General features: G+C 47.2%; 1 protein-coding gene across 1 annotated transcript; it reads left to right on the top strand.

The window, feature by feature from the left end:
• susd6 (sushi domain containing 6) lies at positions 1-27,181 on the top strand. The gene is made up of 7 exons (XM_080547012.1): positions 1-87; positions 5,493-5,652; positions 22,366-22,560; positions 22,761-22,955; positions 23,061-23,199; positions 23,901-24,322; positions 24,613-27,181. Exons 2-7 carry the CDS (start codon positions 5,535-5,537, stop codon positions 24,636-24,638), a joined length of 1,095 nt encoding a protein of 364 aa, XP_080403138.1. The 5' UTR covers positions 1-87; positions 5,493-5,534; the 3' UTR covers positions 24,639-27,181.

The following is a 27,181-nucleotide window of genomic DNA, read 5'->3' as shown; positions in this document are numbered from 1 at the left end:
ATACATAGTCAGGGTATTTCCAATTATTCGAGTTCATGTCCCGAAAGTGAGCACAAAGAGGAGGGCCAGCAGGTAGCCTTTACATTGGTAAGTGTCTTTTTATGTATTTTTTCGCAAGCTAAGCATACGGTATGTATGAGTGTCTGGCTAGTGAGGAGTGGAGCAGAAGCCCTATGTGCTCCGCCACTAGCTCAGCTTGTCAGTTCTCCTGCCTGCCTTTCTCCTCCGTGGCGGCCGGTTAGGGGTCCCGAAAAAGGACAAAGGCCTTATAAAGATAATGATACACAATAATTGACTAATACAGAGGTTTAAACATACCATTGTTATTAGTATGCAATCTGTCAGTACTCCCACACTGCTAGCTAGCCAATGTTTACAAGTTGACAAGTCGGTGGAATTCAATTGTCATCGCGAAATCAACAAGCAAAGCTCTGGCTCGTGACTTAAATTGTAAAAAAAATATATATATATACCAAATACACCACTTAAACATCACTTATTACAGCACTACACTCAGTACAATACGTTTGACTTGACTGTATTGTATACATTATGCAGTAAGGATTGTTGTGGCAGTAGGCTACCTATTGTGTAACAATCATTGATAGACAATCGTATTTCCCAGTAAAGGTCCTGTATTGACAATCCGGCACCTCCTCCTCAGTCGCTCTTGTAGCTGTAATTAAAGAATGATATGCGAGGAGGTCGGTTACATTTTAGCAACAGGCATAGTCTACTCTACTCAGTCATTGCTCACAATTGTTACAATTTTACAATGTACAGTATCTGGATGTTCAACATCCTAGACACGCTACAATGTACAATACTATAGGAAGTGTTCTAACCACCGCAGTTACGATGGTATTTCTCTTGTTCAGCGGGGTGTGTGTAGTCTTTGTTTAAACAGCTCGCAGCAGTACAGTCGCACGTGTCGGCGCGTGTGACTCGGGTCGGCTTGAGCTGCTTGAGGACACTTTGCTATTTACATTTGTTGAACACTCAGTTTGTTTTTATTTGGTGTTATTCCGTTGGAGTTACACGACGAACGACATTTTGGATTGACTGAAACTACGGTACTGACTTGTGGGGTGGCATGTTGTTTTGTGTGTGAAATGGTGTGTTCGGAATACTTAGGTGAAAGATTAAAAACTACAGTAAGTACGGTGTGATTAACACATTGGGCTGCTAGCTAGGGATCTGTCAGTCTGTCAGAACCAATGGATGTCTTGTACTTGTTTTCACATGCCAAGATATCCATCAGTGTTTTTTGATTAGGACTTTTAAGATGGTTTGGATACATAATGTATAGTAACTGGCTCTGTTGTGTGCGCTACATAGGTTACATGACATACTTACATTACCTGACCAGTTTCCTGTTCCCAGCATATCAATTAATATTATATTTGCACCCAGCCTTGCCAGTAAAGTTGAGTATCAAGAGTCCTCTCTTTGCTGCCTACATGTGCTGCTCCTCTGCACATTTCTCTCTCTCTCTCTCTCTCTCTCTCTCTCTCTCCTCTCTCTCTCTCTCTCTCTCCTCTCTCTCTCTCCTCTCTCTCTCTCTCTCTCTCTCTCTCTCTCTCCTCTCTCTCTCTCTCTCTCTCTCCTCTCTCTCTCTCTCTCTCTCTCTCTCTCTCTCTCTCTCTCTCTCTCTCTCTCTCTCTCTTCTCTCTCTCTCTCTCTCTCCTCTCTCTCTGGTCTCTCTTCTCTCTCTGAGGTACAGCAGCAGCAACACAGAGGGATGCCCCTGCAGGGCTAAACACCACATAATGCTCCATAACAAAGGGGTCTTTCTATGCTGCCATACAGAGCTCTCTCTCTCTCTCTCTCTCTCTCGGTCTCTCTCTCGTTCTCTCTCTCCTTGCTCTCTGTCTCTCTCTCTACACCACAAGGCAAGGCCAGTCTACCCTGGCTCCACAACCAGAGGCTGAAGGCATTAGCAGCATAGGCCTATCAGATGGCAATCTCTTCACGGCTGTTCCCTGGCACACTGAGTCCTCTCTGTTCCCGGACACATGCCTTGCCACTCTCTCTCTCTCTCTCTCTCTCTCTCTCTCTCTCTCTCTCTCTCTCTCTCTCTCTCTCTCTCTCTCTCTCTCTCTCTCTCTCTCTCTCTCTCTCTCTCTCTCTCTCTCTCTCTCTCTCTCTTTCCCTGGCCTACTCCCTTTGAGCCCCAGGAGCCCTGGGCAGCTGAGAAACCGCAGCAGCTACTGCTGGAGTGGAGGCACATATTTCTTCCCCCTGACCAAGTAGGTTGCCGCCTGCCCCCTCTCCTCCGGCCTCTTTGAGAAGTTGAGGTCTTCACTCCTGAGGCGTGCTGTTGAGTTGATTTGGATTGAAAACAAATCTGCTGAGTACAGTGTTTGGGTTGTAAACAAGACTATTTTGAGGTCTGTCACTTGTTCTTGTTTTTCTCTGACTAGCATCATAAGACCTAGGCCAGGGCTACTTCTGACGAGTTAGGATGGGACTGAACAGTCACAGGACATCAATAATTTGAAATGTGTTTTTCAAAGGCTTTTGCTAGAGACTCAATTTCTGCCCTGTTCTGCCGATCCTGTGATCTTAGAGAAAGCTGCAATCAGCTGAGAGCTGCATTCAGAGCTTGTATCCCTCAGCCGGAATATGTGATCATTTATGTCCTACTAGTAGCCTAACTTTTCCTGAGAGTGCTCCACTGACCTTCCCATGCCCTGATAAGGGAGAATGTGTCTTCCATATCAGATTCATAGGCCTTATACAAGCTGTGTACAGCAAAACATTAATCACCAATTCAAACGCTTTGACCTTTGTCATCTGTGTGGATAGTGATATACGTTGTTATTAGGCTACATAGTAATTACTGTATTGTTAACCTGATTGGAGTTGATGCGATTTTGATGATTTAATTAATTGATTATGCATGTGTCCAATAGATAGGCTATAACGTCTAGTGATTTGGGACAAAGGAGAAATTCGGACTCAATTCCGAACTCCTCCGTTTTCTCTCTACAGAACTCTGGCCACCCGTTCCTCATTAATCAGGCTGCTTTGTTTTGCAGTATTTCACAACCTTGGATTAGGCTAATGGCCTTCCCCTTCCTTGCTCTCTTATATGAGAAAGCAATTAAGCTCATTCTGCCTATGTTTTTCACTTTGTAAATGTTACAGTTTGTCAATACTCTGCATTGCTCTCAGGGGTAGCCTGCGATTTCTAAGTCGCTGGCTAAGTGGCTGGCTACACCTAAAAAGTTCCTTTGAACTAACACAGAAACAGTTTGTTGTGACTATTGATTGAACAGGTCGTTCTGACTGGGTCCCATCTGCGCCAAAGGAGCCTATGGCGTATCGCATCGGGTACCGCAATGCTCTGACGATAATGCCAATGGGATTATTATAGTGTCTGTTGTTTCACCGGCTGGTGACTGCTGTGACCATCAGCCTAGCCTTGGCTCAATGTGCTGCCCGGGTTGGCCTGCCAAAACACATCACTCAGCCATCAGCCATCAGCCTGCAGGTGCCCATCTTGTCCTTCGCTCGGGAGCGGAAAGGTGGCCAAAGGGGGTACCGGACCTGATTAGCTGTGTGTGTGTGTGTGTGTGTGTGTGTGTGTGTGTGTGTGTGTGTGTGTGTGTGTGTGTGTGTGTGTGTGTGTGAGTGTGAGTGTGAGTGTGAGTGTGAGTGTGAGTGAGACATGCTCCGTGGTCTCATCGGGTAGCACCAGGCTGAAGAAGTTATAAAAAGTTGTGTGATTAATAATGATTGAATGGTTTTTCCTTTCCGAATTCCATTATGCTATCACCATGCTTTTAAGTTAGAAGAAATCATGAGGAGTTTACGCTTGGTACAATACCTGATGTGATGACTCGAGTCTCTGTGTTGCTAACTATGCATGTGAACATTAATGCTGAACCCTGTCATAACCTGGTCACGGTTATGTCGTTTCAACAGAACCTTTATCTAGCACACAACCTCACATTAGTGCACATAGGAAGAATGAGAATAGAGTATCAGCTAGCTAATTAACCAATTGAATAGTCTCAAAAAAACATACAAAATAAACAAACTGTAGTAAACAAATGGAAATGTAACCGTCAAATCCACCAGTCATTATCGTTCATGGTAAATAGGTGTTCTGAGAGGGGGACATTGAACACTGTTCACAATGGAAGATCAGACTTCTTCTGTTGTCTTTGTATCGGCCACATTTCAGATACGTTTCAATCACATGGCTGGCGCCACCAAATCCATCTACGAGGCCTTCACGTTGTCTGGTGCCAGCTGCCACGCAGCAGAAACCCAATCAAATCCCCCCCCCCCCCCCTCTTCAGCAGCCATGCTATTAGCCCCTAGCTCAGCGGGCTCGGGAGCTTGGTCTAATGGACCCGGTGCCCTCTCCTGAGGTATGCTGCTGCTGCTGCTGTCTGCTGTCTGCTGTCTGCCTGCCTGCCTGCTAGTGCTAGCCTGTCTGCTACTGACTTAATTCATCCATCGCAATCTCTGGCTACGCAATCAAACGCCTGCACCTGGATCTCATTTGGGTAATGATCCGGTATTTCTTCTCTCTTTTCTTTCTCTCAAGCACTCAAACCGTGTTCAGGGAAGTGAGTATAGTGAAGGGGTGAGGGCTAAGGCCGGTTTGCCTAGCGCAGTGTTTCCCAGACTCCCAGTGCTTTGAGGGGGGGGGGGGGGGCTTTAACCGTAAATCGTCGGGCTGCTTTCGCTCACTGTCCTTCCTCTGTTATTTCTGGGAACCTGACGGTTCATTTCCCCTCTGGGTTCTGGGCTGCAGTGTGGGAGTTCCACTCCTCTGCTCTCTTCCACAGTTTATTTCACATTGCTCTCTCTCTCTCTTTCACTCTCCTTTCCTCTCTCCTCCCTCTCTCTCTCTCTCTCTCTCTATCTCTCTCAGGGTCTACTGTACTGCTGTTACTTGTGCTCAGGTCTCACGTTTGTGTTATTGTTTCACTGTTGTGTGTCTCTCTCTCTCTCTCCCTCTCTCCCTCTTCCTCCCTCCTCACTCTCCCTCCCTCCCTCCCTTCCTCTCTCCTCTCCGTTAGATTAGCAGAGATCTCCCTGTGGTGTCATCCACAGTGCATAATGGCTGGTTTATTTAGTCAGGGAGATGTTGTTGTTATGGCAGTTACGCAGCGGTGGTGATCTGAGAAGGTTTCCTGCTGATAGTGGTACAGATGCCCTGTCTGTGGGTGGAATAAAACTATCTGTTTATAAGTGTTTATATGTCTGTCTGAGGGGGGGGGGGGAATAGGCCTCTGTCTGAACCCTATCATCGGCAGGAAGATGACTTTTCATAATGTCACTCATCCCCTGTAGCTGCCAGTAATCCAACTATCAGGATGTACAGAGTAAATCTCTCTCTCTCTCTCTCTCTCTCTCTCTCTCTCTCTCTCTCTCTCTCTCTCGCGTGTCCTGTGAGTTATGTAATCCACGCTGTACTGTATGTTGGTAGTAATCCGTGTCCTCCCCCCTCCTCTTTCTCCCCCTCCCTGCAGGTTAAACCTTAGAGGACTCTCGCGGGTTGCTGTGGGGAAAAGATGTGCGATGGAATGGTAGCGTGTGCGACGAGAGCCCTGTCTTCCTCCTCCTCGGCCCATAGGCTGGCTGCCTCCACACTCCTCCTCCTCACCCTGCTCCCGTATGGCCATGCGTCAGGTAGGACACAGCAATCACACACACACACACACACACGCACACAGTGCGTGCACATACAGCGCGGCTACCCCCCACCCACATTGACGTACTGTCTCTCGTGAATTGATTGAGGTTATTGTGCATTGGAGTCTTTTCGGTCAGTTAGATTCAATTACTTTCCTCTTCGGGTCAGTCGGGTTTCTTAGTTGGAAAGTCAAGCCATGACCATCTGCCCCAAGAGTCCATTCACAGACGGAATGAGGCCCGACACTTACTGAGTTATTGAGTAAAGGAGATGATAGCTCTGCAGTCACAAGATTGGAATCATGACTGACGTTTAGTTTCCTGATGGGGCTTTTTTAGCTAAGTAGCTAGGTGTTGGGAACTGTGTTGTTTTTCATCTGTGGCGTCTTGGATTTAGGGTTTGATTGATTGATTGATTATACTTTATTGTCCCCGAGGGGAAATTTGTCTTGGGCATGGTACTTTCATGCTTCAAGTGCAACAGAGACGATACATACAACATACAGTAGACAAAGTAAACAACAGGACAGCAACAAACATTGAGTTCCGGATATTCGGAATGGAAGCATTTGTCCTTTGTTCTTACTGGAGAATATAGGACTGGTGGTGTGCACTCTTTGAACCTCTTTGGTTGTGCCAGTATTCCTTTCTCTCCACTGCCAACCGCCACCCCCCCACACACCACCCGCACACACACACACACACACACACACACACACACACACTCTCTCTCTCTCTCCATGCAGCAAGCTTGTGAGCGCTGCCAGATGTCCTTTCTGAGTGGAGCAGTGTCTGTGTGTGTGTGTGTGTGTGTGTGTGTGTGTGCGTGTGCGCGTGTGTGTTTGTGGTGTGTGTGTTCAGAGGGGTGTGTCGTGATGTAGCGGCCCCAGGGACGGGTTTTTTTTTCCCTGCCTTAATTGATTTTCCTTTTTAATGCGGCGTCTGAAAATAGCGTCTCCATTCCCTCTGTACCTCTCTGTCCTCTGTGTTTTGAGTTTTGTGTGACAGTGTGTGTGTGGGCGTGCGTGTGTGCGTGCGTGACAAACAGATCCTGGGTGTGTGTCTCTTCACTTGTCCTTACATAACGTTTGTGAGTTACGGAGAGCTACGAGGGAGTTGTTTCACGCTCAATGTTTTCTCTATCCCACACACACACACAAACACACACCTTCATCCACAGACAGCTCTAGTGGGAAGGAGAGTGAGGAGTGTGTCCTCAGATGCCTCTCCACGTGCCGTCTTTGTGTATCTGTGTGTGTGTGTTTGCTAGCTGTGTGTGCGTGTGAGAGGGGGGGGGGGGGTGTGCATGTTTGTGCCAAGGTTACACCCCCCATACACTTGCCATTGTTTCCTGCTGCAGTGTCATCCCCAGATAAACAGATGAGAGGAAGAGTGGCACAGGCGTCCGTGGCATTGAGGAGGAGACCATTATCAGGTCGACAGGCTGATCTTTATTGTCCACGCCGTTTCAGATCCTCATTTGCAGTATCGGTCTTTACTCTCAGTCTTAAACCTTCATTTCCTCTCCTCACCCTCAGCGCCCGATACGCCAGGGCATACATTATTCAAGCGGACCAGGTAATCCCTGGATGTAATCGAAAGACGGCAGGTTGTTCTAGAGATTTCCATGAATAAGAAATCCTCAAATTCCGTCTCTCTTGACAGGCTTATTCCAGCCCGCAAACAAACACAGACAGGGTCATGTGGACGACTTGTTACCGAGCGGTGAATGTGAACAATGCGTACTAAGCATGTTTTGCCGGACTAGCCTCCAGATATCTTAGCTCCGTCAGGGAAGCGTTAGCTAAACAGTACGGCACTGCGTCTCCCTGGATTCTGGATCTTGGGATTGCGATGGTGTCTCTGTCATAACATACTACACATCTACGTGTCATGTGTGGATGAGGATGAGGCATCGCATGCTGTGGTTGTTCCAGGGGAAGTGGCCTCAGACAGTGAGTCAATGAGAATGGAAACGCTACACTGGGGAAGGGAAGGGAACTTTCCGCATCTTCTGTCATCTGATTTAGTTTTTTTTTTTACTCCTGCTCTCTTTACCTCTTTACCGACCTCTCAACCAATTATACTGTACTGTCGGCTCCACAACGTTGCTCTTACGCAGCTCACTGAAGCTGAGGAAAGGCGACACTACACAGGAAGAGAACATCGAGCCCTACAATATCAATGGCTCACACAGGCCTGCGCTCTGTGTGTGTGTGTGTGTGTGTGTTGTGTGTGTGTGTGTGTCTGTGTGTCTGTTGTGAGAACAGGAAATGGCTCCCTTTAGGCCCAGACCTAACATGAAGTCACTGTGTACAGAGCAGAGAGCAAAGAGAGAGTGAGTTGAAGTGAAAGAAAGATGGCTATAGAAAGAGAAAGAGTTTGGAGTGGAGCTTTTAGTCCAATGTGTTCTCCTGTCAGACATGTTTTTTGATTGGTTGTCTGTTGTTCATTCTTGGCTTCACATGAATAAGGTTCTGTTCAGGCTTTTTTGTCTACCAACGATAAGCACTCACTCGTTCTGATGACTATCTTATAAGGCATTTGTTTGTTCTGGAAACGCTTCCCTCTTGCTCTGACGAACTCGAGGGTGCGACGGCATACTTTCTCAGCAGTGACTTGCCGCAAAATGATCGTGGCGAAATAAATGTCGGGGAAGAAGGAAGGAACTCCCTTGGTAATAAGAGATTAGGCTATAGGCCCTCACGTCATCCCCGTGACCACAGAGGAAGAAAAAATCAAGACGTAGCCATGGCCTAGTTCTTTTAGCCTCTAACTGCAGTCTGTGAAAATGGTTATGTTATTGGTGTTATTACTCTCTCTCTCTCTCTGAGGTCGGGCTGTGTCGAAAAGCCACACGGTATGGTAGAGCTTGTTGTGTTCACTGTTGTCTTTTTCAGCAGCCCTCACAAGAAGTTTGCAAGATGGGGCCCGGGGTTTTGCAAACAAAGCCAGCGGGGAAACAATGGGTTCTGTTCTGTAAACGTGAGGGAGTGTTTTTCACGTGTTCCAAAGCGTCCTTCCCTGAAGACCTGTTAGCAAGTCTGCTCACGGGGAGCGGAGAATATGTAAACCAATATGCTGCTTGTTGGCTCCTTTTGAAACCTGAGAACAAAGAAGGCCTTTTAGTGGGGTGTTGGACTGCTCTGCCTTAATCACTGCGTGCGTGTGTGTGTGTGTGTGTGTGTGTGTGTGTCTCTCTCTTTCTCTTCTCTTCTCTTCTCTTCTCTTCTCTTCTCTTCTCTTCTCTTCTCTTCTCTTCTCTTCTCTTCTCTTCTCTTCTCTCTCTCTCTCTCTCTCTCTGTAATGGCCTTTTCTCTCTCCGAAAGCTTTCAGACAGAGGTAGGTAAGGCCACAGTGCCATCGGTGCAGACTGGGACGAAATAGACCAGAGTTAAACTGTCATTACCTGTGTGTTTATCACCTCAGGGAGGTCACACTGCTCTCCTCTGCACTCAGCTGGTTAATGGGCCTCGCATCCAATTCACTACTTGATGTATCAGGCTGCCTGGCATACAATTAAGCCTCGAATGAGAAAACCTTACAGAAAACCTTACAGAAAGCATTTAAAAAACACTGTTATATTTGAGTCCTAAACGCTCCCTATGGACTGACTGACTTATTCCAAAGCGCTTTACAATGGCCTCTCATTCACCCATTCACACACCAATGACGACAAGTTACCATGCAAGGCGCCGGCCCGCTCATTGGGAGCAATTTTGGGGTTAAGTGTCTTGCCCAAGGACACTTCCACATGTAGCCAGCCGGGGCTCTAACCACCAATCTGCCAACCTTGCGATCATAAGACGCCGGCTCTACCTCCTGCGCACAGCCGCCCATTTCTGTTGTTTTGCAGACGGGTGATAATTGTGTCGTCAGTAGGAAGGTGATGGGACTGTTCTGTGCTATCTTAGCCACCCACAACACAAACATCTCCAGTTGTTTTCCGCCATTCTTGGTTTATTTCGCCTGTTTCGTCCTCTCAGAGCTGTGGCTGTGAGGGGACTATAGAGTGCAGAGTGTTGTTCTTCCAGGTTCTGTGCAGTAAAACTTTATGGAAGCCATAACAGGGAGTGGCAGGTAGTTACAGTAGCAGTTTGATTAAAGGTCACTTATGAAAACAGGTTTAGTTCAGGGGAAGTGTCTAGCGACCTTAAGCCTGCAATGTGCTAGAAAAGACCAGGCTGTCGTAATGATTTTCAGAGGCTCGTCAGAAGCCAGCAGCAGACCGGGAAAAGGACATCATCGCTCTGTAGCATAACGAGCTGCTAAATATAACCTCTAGTGTCTCTGTCTTGTGTGTCTCTCTCTTCTTTCTTCTTCCTCTTCTCTGTAATGTCTCAATGTTCACACTCACAAACCCCACTGTGAGTGTGGGGGTGGCCTGCGTTCTAATCAGTTTGTCAGTTTGTGCACTACTACGTCAATAACATCCTGTTGAAACAAGAACACATACACACACACACACACTCACACTTAGGCCTGTAATAATTCAAAGTTTTGCTGCAATTAATCAATTAATTGTCTCAGAAATAATTGTGATTAACAATATAATAGTTTCACTGTTATATGACCCAGATAATGCAATAATAATAATAATAACTTTTTTTTGTATAGTGCTTTTCCTGCAAACAATAACACAGAAACCTATGAAGTAAATCATGCCTCTTTATTGTCATAAAGCTTTTTTTAATATATAAAATTCAACATTCCTCATCAATAAAAAGGGACTGTGTGTCATCTAGTCATGTGTAGTTATGTGTTTTTAGCATGCTCATGTTCTATCAGCATGTTGTGATGCATGTGCTTAACATGCAGAGCAGCTATCTAGCAGACACAATGTTCTTTGTTGTTAGCCAGCTAGCTAGCGTGTTGGAGCACAGTCAAGATTGCCATTAGACAATTATTTCATGCCTACTCACAGTCATATATAACGCTATCATCCTGTTGAGTAAGATCTGAAGGTCTGTCAATGACTTGTGTCTGGTCCTCTTGACACACACACACACACACACACACACACACACTCAAGATGGCTATAGCTAAACTCCCTGACCTGACTCAGCAAGGGTCTAGGCTGTACATGTGCTGTCCTGCCTCACATGTGTTGCTCATTTTCTTGGGAATCGCAGCACATCTTCAGTCAGCGGAAAAACACAATAATATATGTCCTCCTCCTGTCAGACATAGACCGTTAGATACAGTCGATAGCTATGACCGCTAATAGTGTTCCAAGAAGTATTTCTGGGAAAGTTGGCTTCGCTCCACATTTGGACGAAGTGTTGAAGTGTGTGTGTCTGTATGTGTTGAAGTGTGTCCATAATGTGAGTGTAGTCTATTCTATGCCTTGCCTGTTTTTCATCTTGTCTCCTGGCAGGCCTAGCCAGGCAGATGGACAGGGATGGGCCACTGCTGATAGGAGGAACATTTTTGAGGACCCATGGGGCTCCTTGGATGTAGGCCTGAGAATTGTGTCACTGGCTCTTACACGCACGCACACGAACACACACACACATACACACACACATTACACAGGTCGAAATTATTTTTGCGGTATGGATAATATAGTATAGACCTGTTACACATGACACACACACATTTACAGAACAAGGAGTATGTCAAGTCCCAACTTGTTTGTGCCCAGTCATCCTTATTGAGTTACTCTGTCCCTCTAGTCCAGCATGACTCCAATTGGAAGGCTTTTCATGCATCATTTAGGTCTGTGTTATTGATCATAGATTTCTTTTTCTTGATATGACTAATGGATAGATGATTAGACAAATGTATTTGTTGTACGTCTCTGGATAAAGGCGTCTGCTAAATGCCAAAAAATGTAAAACAATGTAAACGATCAGAAACACACACACACACACACACACCTCCCTCTAAATTCTACTCTATCTCTTTGTGGGGTTCCCGTATGTTTTGGGAAACCCTCTGATGATTTCTAATGTTTCTATATGGGTTTCCATGTGTAGACTTTGGAAATTGTCAGGGGGGTTTCCCCAAACTTGCGGGAACACTTCAACTCTAGTCAGGAAGTTGCAAAAGAACCGGAGGCCGGTGGCCAGTGGTTAAGTGTCACTCTCGTCAAAAGAGGTGCGTTGTGTGTAACATTGATTTACGGCGCCGTACTTCACAGGGAAAGTGTGATCTCAGGTAATGAAACTGCGACTCGATCCCCTGCTCGTCTGAAATTACCATACCAACACAGACATGTATAGACAAACATTTGACATTTTGGTTCTGTCGAACCAGGACACAATGAATCAATCATATGCTGTACACAGTATAGCGAAGTATTTTAAATGATTTCAAATACTATTTGGAAACCAGGGCGGCGGCTCCTACACCGTGAACATGCGTGTTTCATTGAAACTTCACACCTCACTGCTACTCAGAAGTCGGTGGTCAAGGCCTCAACTGCTTGTTGCTCATCCCCACACCACAGAGTCTGAGGTGCGCAATGTGTGGGAGGAGTTAATAGATGCTATCTTCGGTTGCGGTCAACCACCTCCTCTGCCCCCCATCGGTCATAACACTTCATTAAAAATAGTTTCTGTTTTTCATCAGCACGCCATCACAGCGTCGATGAGCTGAGGTTAACCGCAGCTAAAGAGAGCTTGGGTTCCATCAAGCGTTCTATCCTGATAAACACGTGGGGGGGGGGGGGTCAGACACACCTTATATAGGCCCTACCACACAGTATCACGTCTTTAAAAGTGTGTATGCCTGTTATGTGTGTGTAAAGGTGTGTGTGTCTGTGTCTTTGTGCGCGGGAGTGCCAGAAAAATAAGTAATTCTTCCTTCTTCTAGCATTGTAACTGCCAATGGCCCCTGGTTTTGGCATAGATTACTTTTTCTTATGATGACTGATGGATAGATGATTAACTTACTTAGGCAAATGTATTTGTTGTAAGTCACTTTAAAAGGATAAAGGCGTCTGCTAAATGCCAAAAATGTAAATGTATCTGGTGGTGACATCATGGCTGCCCATACTTGGAGGGTGTACAAGTTCACAGAGCCGCCACATACACGTAGGGTGCCATGTGTTGACCTTCCCACCCACCCCCCCAAAAGCTGTTGCTCCATAAAAAGACTGTAAAGGCTTACCTACCGCCTACCTCAGTCACCCCAGCTTTGATAAGAGCACACAGATCTAGGATGAGCCTTATCCTCCACAAATCCTAACCTTGATAGGGGGGTGGGGGGCTTCAGCATTTTGCTTGTCTGTGAACAAGCAGTTGGAATATGATCAGCAGAGTTACAGCAGGGTGTGCGTGTGCGTGCGTGCATCTCACATAGAGCCTGTTCTCTTTGTTTTCCTCTGAAAGCTGAGAGGAAGGAATGTCTGCCTCCCAGCTGTCCACAGGGGAGCTAGAGGGGGCTTCCCCTTGTTTCCCCAGCCCAACGTACGCCCATCTGCTCCTAGAGATGTGTGTGTGTGTGTGTGTGTGTGTGTGTGTGTTGGGGTCACACACAATAGAGACCCCCCTTGGCCTCTCATGCATATTTAGGCCCACAGATGCAAAGTTCTCTCTGTCCTTTTCAGGGACGGGACGCTTCAATCTGTCTCCCTGTGCCCTCTGCAGTGAAAGGGCACAATGAGGTATAATACAGGCACACGTGGCCTCCTGTTTAATGCATATGAGAGCTTGAGGAAGGAGGTGTGTGTGTGTGTTTCTCTCTGCGTGTGTATGTGTGTGTGTGTGTGTGTGTGTGTGTGTGTGTCTCTCTGTGTGTGTGTGTGTGTCTGTGTCTGTCTGTTATGTGACTTCCTGCACTGTGTGTGTGTGTGTGTGTGTGTGTGTGTGTGTGTGTGTGTGTGTCTGTGTGTGTGTGTGTGTGTGTGTGTGTGTGTGTGTGCGTGCCCGCGCACCCGCACCAGTCTGATAATGAATGAATGGTCTTTATTGTCATTGCTATAGTACAGGTACCAAACAACGAAATTTGGGAGGGGTGGCTCCCCTGGTGCTAGGAAGATGCTAGGTGCTAGGCCTCCAAGATCTCCAGGGACCCGACCCACCCTGGGTACGAACACTTTACCAGGCTGCCCTCGAAAAGGCGGTTCAGGACCCTGGCCGCAAGGACAAACAGACTGAAGAACAGCTTCTACCACAGGGCCGTCCAGGCCCTGAACACAGCAAAGACCTAAGTTCTGGGCCCTGGACAGTCTGGACGGATTGATGGCAGCTGCTGGACTTAAAAAAAATTTTTTCCAAGCCTGCAAACTGCGACACTTTAAATAAATGTGGAATAATACTATTGTGCAATATGACAACCCTAGTCGTCTGTCTGTACAGTATAGTACAGTGGATAGTGTACATAGCCTTTATTTATGTAAACCAGCTCCTTCCCTCCTTCCCTCTAAAAGTTTTTTTTTTCCCTTTCCTAACACCAGGGGAGCCACCCCTCCCAAATTTCGTTGTTTGGTACCTGTACTGTAGCAATGACAATAAAGTCCATTCATTCATTCATTCAGGAAAGAAAAAGAAAAAAAAGAACAAGAAGGGAAAGGAGCTGGTTTACAATAAAGGCTATGTACACTATCCACTATAATATACTGTACAGATAAAACGACTAGGGTTGTCATATTGCACATAGTGTTATTGCACATTCATTTAAAGTGTCGCAGTTTGCAGGCTTGAAATGTACACATTTGTGCCTCAGCACTACACCTGATTTTTTCAATCCAGCAGCTGCCATCAATCCGTCCAGACTGTCCAGGGCCCAGAACCTAGGTCTTTGCTGTGTTCAGGGCCTGGATGGCCCTGGGGTAGAAGCTGAGCTTCAGTCTGTTTGTCCTTGCGGCCATGGTCCTGTACCGCCTTTTCGAGGGCAGCCGGGCAAAGTGTTCGTACCCAGGGTGGGATGGGTCTCTGGAGATCTTGGAGGCCTTCCTGAGGCAGCGTGTGTTGTACAGCTCTTCCAGAGAGTGGAGGGGGGCGCCAGTGATCTTCTGGGCTGTTCTCACGACTCTCTGTAGCGCATTTCTCTCTGCGGTTGTGCAGCTGGAGAACCAGTTGCAGATGCAGTAGGTGAGGATGCTCTCCACTGCGCAGCGGTAGAAGGCCACCAGTATCTCCTGCTTGTTGTGTTCCTTCCTGAGGACTCTCAGGAAGTAGAGCCGCTGTTGTGCCTTCTTGATGGTGGCTGCTGTGTTGTTCTTCCAGGACAGGTCATCCTGTATGTGCACCCCCAGGAATCGGAGGGTTGAACTTGAGACTCTCTCCACGCTGTCTCCGTCGATGAGCAGGGGCTGGACCTCAGATTTTTTCCTCCTGAAGTCCACGATGATTTCCTGGGTCTTTGACTGGTTCAGCAGCAGGTTGTTAACCTTGCACAGCTTGCTCAGCTGCTCTACCTCATCCCTGTACGCCGCCTCGTCCCCCCCCGAGATGCAGCCCACCACGGTGGTGTCGTCTGCAAACTTTACGATGGAGTTGCTGGGGTGGACGGGGGTGAAGTCGTAGGTGTAGAGGTTGTAGAGGATGGGGCTTAGCACGCAGCCCTGGGGGGACCCAGTGCTGAGTCTGAGGGCTGTGGAGGTGTGGGAGCCCACCCGCACCCTCTGGGGGCGGTCGGACAGGAAGTCCTTGATCCATGCACATATAGAGTGTGATAGTCCCAGGTCTAGTAGTTTGGTCACTAGCCTGTCTGGAAGGATGGTGTTGAAGGCAGAGCTGAAGTCCACAAAGAGCAGTCTCGCGTAGCTGTTTCCCCTCTCCAGGTGGGATAGAGTGGCGTGGAGAGTCGTCGCGATGGCGTCCTCTGTGGACCTGTGGGCTCTGTGGGCGAACTGGTATGGATCCAGGTTGGGCGGGAGGCGTGTGACTATGTGGGCCCGGACTAGTTTCTCGAAGCACTTCATGATGAACGAACGAACATTCAGAGAGATGAAAAATGGCCAAACGTTTGGTAAAGAGAAAAGTTGATTCAGAATGCAGGGTTTTTAACCAACAGTGCACAAGTGATTATTATTGTTAAATGCAAAGAAGTTTGTCAATAAATGTATGAATGTGATCGCGGAGGAGGTGTGTCCCGCGGTGAGTCTGTCCGCAAGTAGGCACCAGATGATTTGAAACAATGGGGGATTAGATAATGTAGATGCCCAGCTGCAGGAGAAAACGAAATAATTTTACCGATATGTTCATGATCTGTGTCAAGCAGGGTTTTTCCTGCATTGAGAATTATGAGGCGGCCGCCCGTCATATTTCTAGCCGCCTCCAGCTCTCGACAAAACTCTGGCGGTCGTATTTTCTACAAGCGCTGCACTCGGTGGATTTCTGTAATTTCTAACTGCAATTGCGGCATTGCGCCGACGTGATGGCGGGGGCGCTGTTTCGCAAATAAGTTAGCTTTCGTGTTGATTTATAGTTGATGTTGACTGCTCAAGGAGAATACATATTTGAAAGTACAGAATGCCTGAGAGCCTTATATTGCATTATATTACATTACATTTTGAATGGTCATCTGGTGCCTGAATATTGTGTTTTCCTTTACATAAATAATGACATTTCTACCATAAATTGATGCAGAAAGGGCACAAATTGGTGCATCTAAATTCACCAGAATGCAAGAAATTAAGTGTTTGATGCTCGTTTAAGGACCCCCAGACAGCCCTGCTTCATGGGTTCCCCCGTGTATGATGAGGGTCCTCCCTCATGTATCAGACTGTAAAACTGATTATATTTCATTGACATATCACTATAGGTATAAATTCCATCCAAATTCAACTGTTTAGACTTTGTTTGCATCCACCAGTGCTCTCCTGCTCGCAATTGCTTTGCGCAACCGCCTCCATTTCACACCGTTCCACTCCGTTCCATATTATTTTATGTTAGAGACCGACCCAGGCCCCCCATCACAGAAAGGAAAAATGATGTGGCCCTCACAGAAAAAAGTTTGGGGACCCCTGCAATACAGTGTCTCCAGCCGACATCCATAAACACACTCCTGTCCATTCCCTACACTCTCTCACAAGTGAATCTCAGTGTGTGTGTGTGTGTGTACTTTACTATACTAGAGTGTCTGTGTGCTCAGATACTGATGTACTTGTACAAACTTGCTGCCTCCCCCACACTCACTCACTCACTCACTCACTCACTCACTCACTCCAACCCTTCTCAAGCCTGCTCCAACTTCTCCCAGCGGCCCCATAGATACAGCAGTCTGTCAGCTTTCACCCTGCAGCCTGTTCCCTCTCTTGTTTTTTCTCTTCTCTCTCTCTGTCTCTCTCTCTCCCTCTCCTTTTCTTTCTCTCTCTCTGTCTCTGTCTCCCTCTCCTTTTCTCTCTCTCTCTCTCTCTCCCTCTGTCTCTCTCCTTCTCCCCCTTTCTCCCTCTCCTTTTCTCTCTCTCTCTCTCTCTCTCTCTCTCTCTCTCCCCTCCCTCTCTCTCTCTCCCTCTCCTTTTCTCTCTCTTGCTCTCTCCCTCTGTCTCTCCCTCTCTCCCCTCCCTCTCTCTCTCTCTCCCTCTCCTTTTCTCTCTCTCTCTCTCTCTCTCTCTCTCTCTCTCTCTCTCTCTCTCTCTCTCTCTCTCTCTCTTCCTCTTCAAGTGTGAGAGACAGGCAGCTAGAGATCTGTCCAGACTCATGACTCAGACCCCAGCTGCTGTCTGACTGGACAGAAACAGGAGAGCTGAGATGAGAGCCGTCCATCTCAGTGTGACGGCTTGGCATACAGAGGAAGCTGAGATGGCTTGTAGAACTCTCACAGACATCAGGCTTCCTATGTTACAGGGTGCCATGGGCCCATGTGTCTGTGTGTGTCTGTGTGTGTCTGTGTGTGTGTGTCTGTGTGTGTGTGTGTGTGTGTGTGTGTGCGTGTGTGTGTGTGTGTGTGTGTGTGTGTGTGTGTGTGTGTGTGTGTGTGTGTGTGTGTGTGTGTGTCAGTCAGAGCAGTCCTGTGTCTGTGGTGCAGTCCTGACAGATGAACTCAACACATGCGTTTCACAAGGAATGATTTATCTGTTTGTCTGCAGTTACTCAACGAAGCTGAGAAGAAGAAGATGCATTTGGGCTGCATGTTCTACCACTCTGTTAACCCCAGGCCCCCCCCAGCCTCCCCAATACTATGCTATGTACTATGAGCTTTGTACTGTAATAATGACAGCTTGGCTCAGATCCTTCTGGATTACGGAGAGAGAGGGATTCAGGGAACTAAACAAAACACAACGACACCCTCTGTCCCCACGACAACAACAACAACAACAAAGGGGCTGAGAGGGTGACCAACAAAGGAACAAAAACATATTTACCCGCCCAGGCAGAGAGACAGAGAACATCATCCTCCAGTATATAGCCTAATCCCCCTCACCAGCACCCCTAAACAGCTGCAGACTTAAGTCATCCGTAGAATAATGTGATCTGTTTTAGGGCGCTCCCTAGCAGCGGCTTGTAATGAAGGATAATTACAATTTAAATTCGCCTGGCCCTGAGGGACCCCTCCCTCTCAAACCGTTATCATTCGTGACAGATGGGGGCAGAAATAAACAGGAGAGATCGGAGTAGATGAGGATGTTAATGCTCCCCCCCCAGCCAATCTCCATAGGGGCCCTTGGAACCTCACAATACAAGGATGGAGTTGCCAACTAGCCTAGAGTGTGCATTTTCTTCCAGCCCAGCACGAAAAACACCTGGTCGTGGATTCAAATCGCGAGGCAGCCATTTTGTGCCAGATTGCGCAATATTTACAGCTCCCATAAGGAAACTGCTGTGTGTTGGTGTTTGTCCTCCCCTCAGTCCCAACACAGGCTCTTCCAGTACACGTGTGCCTTTGTCACACTCATTGTCACACTCAAAGCAGTAAAGGGAACAGGTTCAGTGAGAGCAATGTGTCTTGGTACCTACGCAGGTACACACACACGCACACACCCAGTACAAACACAATTGAATCTGATTGAACACTCCCTTCCCCGTTCCATCCGTGCCGTGGTATGTACTGTACTGTACATTTCTCAGTTCTCTACAGTTCTCTACTGTTGCTGTACAGATTCCCTCCCTCCCTCTCAGAAACAGGAGTCTGCCTGCCCTGACATGTCTGTCTGCATGGCCACAAGTAAAGAGGCATTCCTCTCCTCTATACCCTGCCAGCAGACTCATTGTTCAGTGTCTTGACAGATTTACTGAGGACATATACACTCACCGAACATTTTATTAGGAACACCTGTACGCCTTCTCATTCATTCAGGTGGTGTAATAGTGTGTGGAATGGTTTCTTGGCACACTTTGAGCCCGTTAATACCAATCAATTGTCGAATGTCACAGCCTATTTGAGTGTTGTTGCTGACCATGTGCATCCCTTCTTGGCCACAATGGCTACTTCCAGCATGATAATGCACCATGTCACAAAGCAAAAGTCGTCTCAAACTGTTTTCATGAACATGACACTGGATCAGTGTTCAGCCTTCCTAGTCACCGGATCTGAATCCAATGGCACACAGAATTAAGACTGAGCAAAGGGAGGCCCTACCCAGTATTAGTATAGTGTTCCTAATCAAGTGTTTAATGAGTGTATGTATCCATTAGCCAGAGCTGACATTTCATTTATACTCTCAGTCGACTATATTAGGACTGGGACTAACTGCTTTGGCTGGTATCACCATTTCAAGTACTGCTCACGGAAGACAACCGAGTCAAGCTCTTTTCATCTCTTCTAAATATTGTTGATCTTGCCATAATTTTCCAAATTAATCCTTCCTTGCGGCTTCTTCCGAGTGTAATTCATGGGAATTGTGCTTTGGCAGATGGTACAAATGGTTGTTGTGTACAAGCCTATGGCTATGCAGCAGTTTAGTGAGAAAGTGATGAGGTTCTTATGAATTCTATTAACACTTAGCTGCCAACCGTCATCAGTAGGAGGCCTCATCAATTAATAGATCATTTTTATCTTTGTATTAGAGGAGTTATTGTCCTCTTCCCCTAAGCCGTGTGCTGGGAACACACACACACACACACACACACACACACACACACATATTGTCCTGTCCTTTCTCAAACCCCCCCCTCTGGCTGGCTTCCTGCATGTGGTCATCAACTAATCACTCTTCCCTGGTCTGTCACCCCCCCCCCCCCAACACCAGACCCTGCCTTGTTAAAGCATCTTAAAGGGAGAGAGGATTTAGATCAAGAAGTCAATTATCATAAGAGGGCAGAACAGCGGGTACAAAAGCTTGTTCCCTGAACCCAGCAGCACAATCTGGCCCTCAAAGCCCCAGTCAGGCCGAGACCCTCAAACCCCTGTTGTGTCACAGCAAATGGTGTGTGTGTGTGTGTGTGTGTGTGTGTGTGTGTGTGTGTTTTCAGTTAATCTCCTGATGGCAGCTTAGGACCACGTTTGCCCTCAAGATCAGAGTAAGATTGTCTCAGAGGAGCGGCGGAGAAAACACACACACACACAGGCTGTGCTGGTCTGTTTGTTCTTCTACTTTTCAGACCTAAAAAAAGGGCCATGCTGTTACAGATAAACAGCTTGATCTTTTAAAGCGAAACGGGGAACAGAGGAAATGACAGATTGGAAACTGTGTGTCTGTGTGTCTGTGGGTAGGTGGATGTGTGTGTGGTGTGTGGCTGGGCACACTGTGTTGTCTCTCTTCATTTTCAATTTGCACTATCCTCATTTGCTCAGGTGGTGCTGGATTTGAGTTCTGCTCTCACCAGAGTGTGGCTGTTAAGGGAAGGGGGTGTGTGTGTGTGCGCAGTCTGCGCACGAGTGTACTGGCACAGATTTAGAGACGTAATGTGCTTCCTCTTTCTGTGCTGGGAACAGACGCACATGCATACATGAAACAGCACACAGCGAAGTAAAGCCACAGATGGATCACATCTTAGTTAACTGGCTTCCTGGCTCATCCTGCCTCATCCTGCCTCTAGGGCTGCCACGATTAGTCGACTAGTCGCGACGACGCCGATTACCAAAATCATCGCCAACATATTTGGTAATCGACGTCGTCGCATGTTTTTTTGGAGCTGAAATAAGCTATATGCATTCGTTTTTCTTCCCTGAAGCTGCCACTGGCTAGCGTCTCCCAGTGTCTTTGATGTACATGCGCAGTGTCGGTCATCCGGGGCACACGTGACGTCCCCGGAAAAACAAACGGAGAAATGTCTTCCCGTCCTCGTACGTCTAAAGTGTGGGAGCATTTCAACCACAACGTTGAAAAAAACTATGTAAAATGTAAAATTTGCAAAGCTAAACTCGCTTATCATGGCAGCACGTCTATGATGCGCGAGCATCTCAAAAGGAAGCACGTTTGTGGCAGATGACGAGGAAGACGGTGGCTCGTCTCGGTAAGCTAGTTAGCTTGTTATTGGCTAACGATATCGTTACGTTAAAAGCCTTCTTACATTATTTTACGTTATGTGCTGTAACGTTGTCATCAAAGCGATACTTAGCTAAACATTTTGTCTTAACGTTACAGTGCTAAGAAGGCGCGTTCTATGGATAGTTATCTTGTCAAGATGCCAACGTGCACACCCCAGCAAGCCACCGTCCTAACCGGATCAATCCTGAACATGCTGGTTAACAAGGGTCTCATATCCTTAACCAGCATGTTCAGGATTGATTAGGGGCGTTTCCCCACACTATCTAAGCTGGCAACACCTTTTCTGTGCATCCCTGCAACCTCCACCCCATCCGAGAGGATCTTCTCTGCAGCAGGGAACATCTGCTCTCAAAAGAGAGCAAGCCTCTCTCCAGAACATGTGGAAATGCTGACTTTCCTCGCTATGAATGAATAGTCCACACAGGAGAGAAACAATTTCTTTGCTCAGTCTCCTGCACTTTTCTTTGTTATGTTATTTGATTGAGACCAAACCTTTTCTCTACAAACATTTCTTTTTGTGGATAATTGCTCTTTTTTAGTTGCCTCAGTGCCTACCTCGTTTTATTTTGCAGCACTATTCAATACATTAAAATGTATGTTTGATGCCAGAGATGAGTGAAGCAAAGTATTTATTTTTATTTTTGTATTCTTTTGGTTGCCTAGTGCCTAGCCTACCTCATTTTACTCAGCAGTTTGCACTCTCTACTACTCTTTACATTACATTACATGCAAGTGATGCCAGAAATAAATCTGCAAAGTTCATTAAAATATCTATTTTTGAGTGAACAATCATTTTAATTGTCTTTATTTTTAGTTAGCACATGCCTACAACAACAACTAACAACTTCAAACTTAAATTTAGAAGCTGATTTAGAAGATGATAGCTAAATAAGAGCGATTGAGTAATTGTGCGATAAGCTGTAATTTATGATCCGATTAGTCGACTAATCGTTAAAATAATCGGTGACTAGTCGACTATGAAAATAATCGTTTGTGGCAGCCCTACCTGCCTCTATTGAGTGGCTTAGTGCTTCTGTCAGTGATGTAAAACTCTGGATGAGGTGCCTTCCTATCTGTCGGAAACAACGCTCTGACTTTGGTATAAAAATAAACCAATAGGCATGAGGAAGCAATGGTCAGAAGAGGTGGAGACAAACCAGAGACAGGATGAGACTAGAGATTACTGCTTTTCTACCACCGCTCTGTTCTTCCCCCAGTTCAGTTAAAGTGGATGGAGTCTGTCTGTCACTGTCCTGTTCTGTCTGTAAGCAAATACCACCAACCTCTGTGTGGCAATGCAACTATCTCATCTTTCTCTCTCTCTCTTCTCTCTCTCTCTCTTAGCCCTAACCCTCTCTCTCGTCTCCTCTCTTCCTGTGTGTGTACAGGATGTCCGCGGCCAGCCGGTGTGCAGCATGGAGACCTGGTGAACCAGACGGAGGCCAACAGGGGCTCCTTCCCCCCGGGGACCCTGCTGACCTACGGCTGCGAGCCGGGCTACGCCCCCGACGGCCCCAGCACCATCACCTGCACCAGCACTGGGACCTGGTCCAACCAGCCTCCACACTGCATCCGCAACACTGGTGAGGAGTGAACACACACAAACACACAGACACACACACGCACACACACGCGCACACACATACACGCACACACATACACACATTGAACAATTTTTGAATATTTTTTTTTAAGACCGGACTTCAACCTGTAATGGTACTAATAAATCTGGGCGTCTCTCTCCCGTGTGTGTGTGTGTGTGTGTGTGTGTGTGTCCTCCCAGTGTGTCTGCCTCCCACCGAACCGGAGAACGGGGGCTACCGCTGTCACCCGTCCCCCTGCCACCGGCTCACCCAGACCACGGTCATCGAGTACTTCTGTGACGAGGGCTACGCGCTGAAGGGAGACTACAAGTTTCTCACCTGCCAGAACGGGGAATGGGACGCCCCCATGCAGATCAGCTGCCGCCTCAGCCAAGGTGCGTGTGCGTGTGCGTGTGCGTGTGTGTGATCACAGCGTGCAGTCTTCTTGAGTATTAGTGTGTACTCCACCCTGACCCCCCCCACCCCCCTGTCTCCCTCAGATAAGGAGCCGCTGTCTCCCCTGGCGATGCCGGCTCTCTCTATCGTGGCGTCCACAGCCAGCTCTGTAGCCCTCATCCTGCTACTGGTGGTCCTGTTTGTACTGCTGCAGCCCAAACTCAAGTCCTTCCACCACAGCAGGTGAGACACACACACACACACACACACACACACACACACACACACACACACTTTCTCTCTCTTGTGGTGGCTTGAAGGTGCCCCCAAAGCAATAGGCAGGGTTATCAAGACAAATTGACATAGGGCCCGGTATTAAAAAAACTAGCTACCTAAACGGCAGGGGAAATACTGCTCAGGACATTTAGTGAAAACATTTAGTGAACTGGTTTCACAAGTTTGAGGCAGTCGAAAAAAACGCTTTCGGCGAAAGTAAAAGTGGCGGTGAAAGTAGTTCCAACTGTTTTTAGTAGCTGAGTCACTCCTGCCAGTCGATGGGTATGCGATTAAAAGTCAGTCACCATTTTGATTGCGGGCCCGGGGGGGGTTTGGGTCGGGTCTGTCGACTGGGATTGCACAATCACCTCCACAGAGAGCTGTGCTGAGACAGGCAACTCACGGTACGCTTCACACTGTGTACCATGCCAATGCTAACCCTCTCTCTTCCTCCTCTCTCCCCCCCTCTCTCTCTCTCTCTCTCTCTCTCTCTCGCTTTTGCTCTCTCTCTTTCCCCCCCCTCTCTCTCACCTTTGCTCTCTCCCCCCCGCCCCCCCCTCTCTCTCTCCCCCCCCCTCTCTCTCTCTCGCTCTCTCTCCCCCCCCCCTCGCTCTCTCGCCCCCCCCCCCCTCTCTCTCTCTCTCTCTCCCCCCCCCTCTCTCTCTCAGGCGTGAGCAGGGTGTGTCAGGCCCGCCGGCCTCTATCGTAGTGGAGGGAGTACAAGTGAACCTCCCCTCCTACGAGGAGGCTGTGTACGGCAGCGGGGGGGCGTCCCTCCCCCCTCCCCCAGAGTCCCGGGTCCAGATCGTCCTCTCCGAGGGTCCCCAGGGAGCCGAGGGGGGAGAGGGCCTGAGCCGAGTCCACCAGAGAGACAGAGACATAGACCTCTGCCTCCCCTCCACCTCTTCATCCTCCTCCTCCCGCCATGCAGAGACCGTATTGGTTCATCACGCCCCCTCCTCTTCGTCGTCGTGGGTTACGGAGCACCCCGGCGGTGCGTGCGCGGCCCCCCTGCCCCACCGCAGAGACTCGGAGAGCAGCGACCAGCACAGCCTGCTCTCGGTCACCTCTGTGGATGAGTTCTCCGACGGTAAATGTCCACACACGTGTGTGTGTGTGTGTGTGTGTGTGTGTGTGTGTGTGTGTGTGTGTGTGTGTGTGTGTGTGTGTGTGTGTGTGTGTGTGTGTGTGTGTGTGTGTGTGTGTGTGTGTGTGTGTGTGTGTGTGTGTGTGTGTGTGTGTGTGTGTGTGTGTGTGTGTGTGTGTGTGTGTGTGTGCGCGTGCGCGGGCGGGCGCATGTGCGTGAGTGTCTGTGTGTGCGCACGTGTTGTTGACACATTTAACATTGATCAACACATGATCTCTTCTGTTTCTCTCCAGATATCCCACTGTTAAAGGAAGCCTGAGTCTCTCTGCAGCAGAGTTCCTTCCCCTCTTACTTCTGACCAGGATTGTGGCTCCTGGAGCTTTTCTCTCTGAACTGCTCCCCAACCCCCCCCCCCCCCCCCCTAACCTCTCTGATCAACTACCCATGTCCCGACACTCAGCAAAGGCAAGGAAACAACTTCTCACAACTTCTCTTCACTTCCGAAAAAGTGCAGTAAAGACACAAATTATGATAATGCCCCTCAACATATACAACCCATGCACAGCAAAGACAGCAACCAAACCACCCACCCTACCCTCACCCTCCTCTACTCCCTCTGAGATGACTGTTTGCCCTCAGCTACAGGACTCGACCTCACAACAGACAGGCATCAAGAGGTTCCAGCTCCACATGAATCCTATAGATATGTAAGTGAGCATATATACTGACAGACAAGAGTCCTGGTTGTTTTGTACTGTAGGCTGTGTATGACTTTGTACACACACACTCTCCTCTAGGGTGTACGCTACCTTCTTAAATCACTAGCACTCACAAAAGGCTTATCTGGACATCATCGCAAAAAGAAAAAAAAAAAGGCTAGAAAAACGATGACGCAAAACTCTGATGATGACTATGGAAAACACAGTAGTGAGTTTCGCTTCACACCTCTTGTTGTGTAGGGAGTGAGTGTTTCACTGTACTTGGAAAAGGAGTACATACTCTCCACCAAGGACCGGCTTGGTTCAAGCCTCCCTCGAGTACGCTGCATGATCTGTCTAGCCGACCGCGACCGTAACCACTCAGCTCACCGTCGCCCCCACCCTGAATGAAGCATGCAGCCCACACTCGTTGGCAGTGCACTTGGCATCTCACTGTAGGGGTTGTACGACAACGACAACGACAACGTCACTAGAGCAAGCAGCAGGGCACAGGCGCTACACAGTACTGTATGGTGAGAAAAGAAAAGAAAAAAAAGAAAAGACACGCTTGCCTTTTTTCTGTTGAACACAGCTGATAATGTGTCTGCCGTGCTCCCTGTGAACCTAACTGATAATGTGTCTGCCGTGCTCCCTGTGAACCTAACTGGGGTTGTGTTGTGTTCTGCTTGGCGGCTTCTCTCTCCTGGCCTGTGTATTTGGCTGTGGATCAGCACATGACTTTGTTATGTGAATGAAGAGGGCTGCATTGTTGTAAAGATGTTTCGTTTCAAAGCAGTGGAGTTTTATTTTTCACATGAAAACACGGTCATTTGATGTTTGACCGGTCATAGTGTATATGTTTGTTTTTCCACTCTATTTATTGTGCGGTGTGTGTGTGTGGCAAAGGTTTGGTTCACGTAAGGTGTCACTTGATCATGACGCTCTAAATCTGTGTGTGTGTGTGCGTGTGCGTGTGCGTGTGCGTGTGTGAGAGAGTGTGTCTCCTCATGGGCACACAGTAAGAATTTGCCTAACCCTGATTCCTCTCTGGAGAGTGGAGGTGGTCTTACAGCAGCCATAGTCCTACATGGTGAATTCTATGCTTTTAAAATGCTTTAAAATGGTCACAAGAACAAAATAGTGCATCATCATTATCAGTATATATTTATCCTACAAACAACTAGAATACTGATCATCTCTGCTGAGTTGTTTCAATACAATACATTGTTATGGAACTGCATCAAAACAGCTTTGTCTGATAGCCTGCAAGTCTCAAAACCATAGTGTTGACACTACTGCAACTGGTTGCAGTAAAGGAAAGTAAACTTGATACCTTTTCTTTTAAATGATAAAGTGCTAATTTGAGGGGGCACAGTTGTATTTGTTGTTTACCATTGATCAAACCGCTTCATATGCGTTAGGAAATGAGGTCGTCGTCACCCTAGCAACCAAGTGGCTCTGACTGGGGAGTTTGAATCCACCTGGTGATTAAGCTGTCAATCACCATCTAGGAGCAAAGCTTCTCTAGCTTTTTGAACCTCTTTCCCCCACTTTTAAAGTTTTTACTTCATTTGTGACTGTCTACTTGTCGTTGTCAACGGCTACATGAAAGCAAATAGAGAATGTTGCCTTAGACTTGTACATTTCATTATTCTGATTTTGTTTGTAATCACAAGCTTCCTCCATCTTTGTTGCTTTACAATATTGAAATGTCATCTGTGTTCCCAATGGCCTTACTTTTTTCTTTTCTATGCATAAACTGTCTTGTGTATTTTTCAATGTGTTTTATTTTTGTTTTGGACAACTAAATAAATGTCCATCCCTCTCTCTTTCCTCTACAAGGCTTCTCCATCAACTGTGATATTCAAAAGCCTAAGCACCTAAACATTTACTTTGCTTCAAGGCAATTCAAATGTTGCGTTTAAGGGATTAAAAAAAGAAAAGCTTTGGAATTAATTTTGCGTCCATAACACCGTTGTACGGTGTTTCATTCTTGAAAATAACACAAAAAAGTCCATCTTGATTCTGCATTTCAATGCATTCAGTTTTCCTCTGTACATTGCAATGGGTGTGAAGATAGTATTTTAATATTTGTATAAAGTTTAATTTAATTCTACAGTGTGTATATAACTATTTCTAATTAAAGCTTTCTTTTTGAAGTGTG

The sequence above is a fragment of the Nansenia antarctica genome (assembly GCF_963989245.1).
Source record: "Nansenia antarctica genome assembly, chromosome: 1".
NCBI lineage: Eukaryota > Metazoa > Chordata > Actinopteri > Argentiniformes > Microstomatidae > Nansenia > Nansenia antarctica.
Note: the sequence above shows the minus strand (reverse complement) of the source record. Positions and strands in the feature narration are given on the sequence as shown.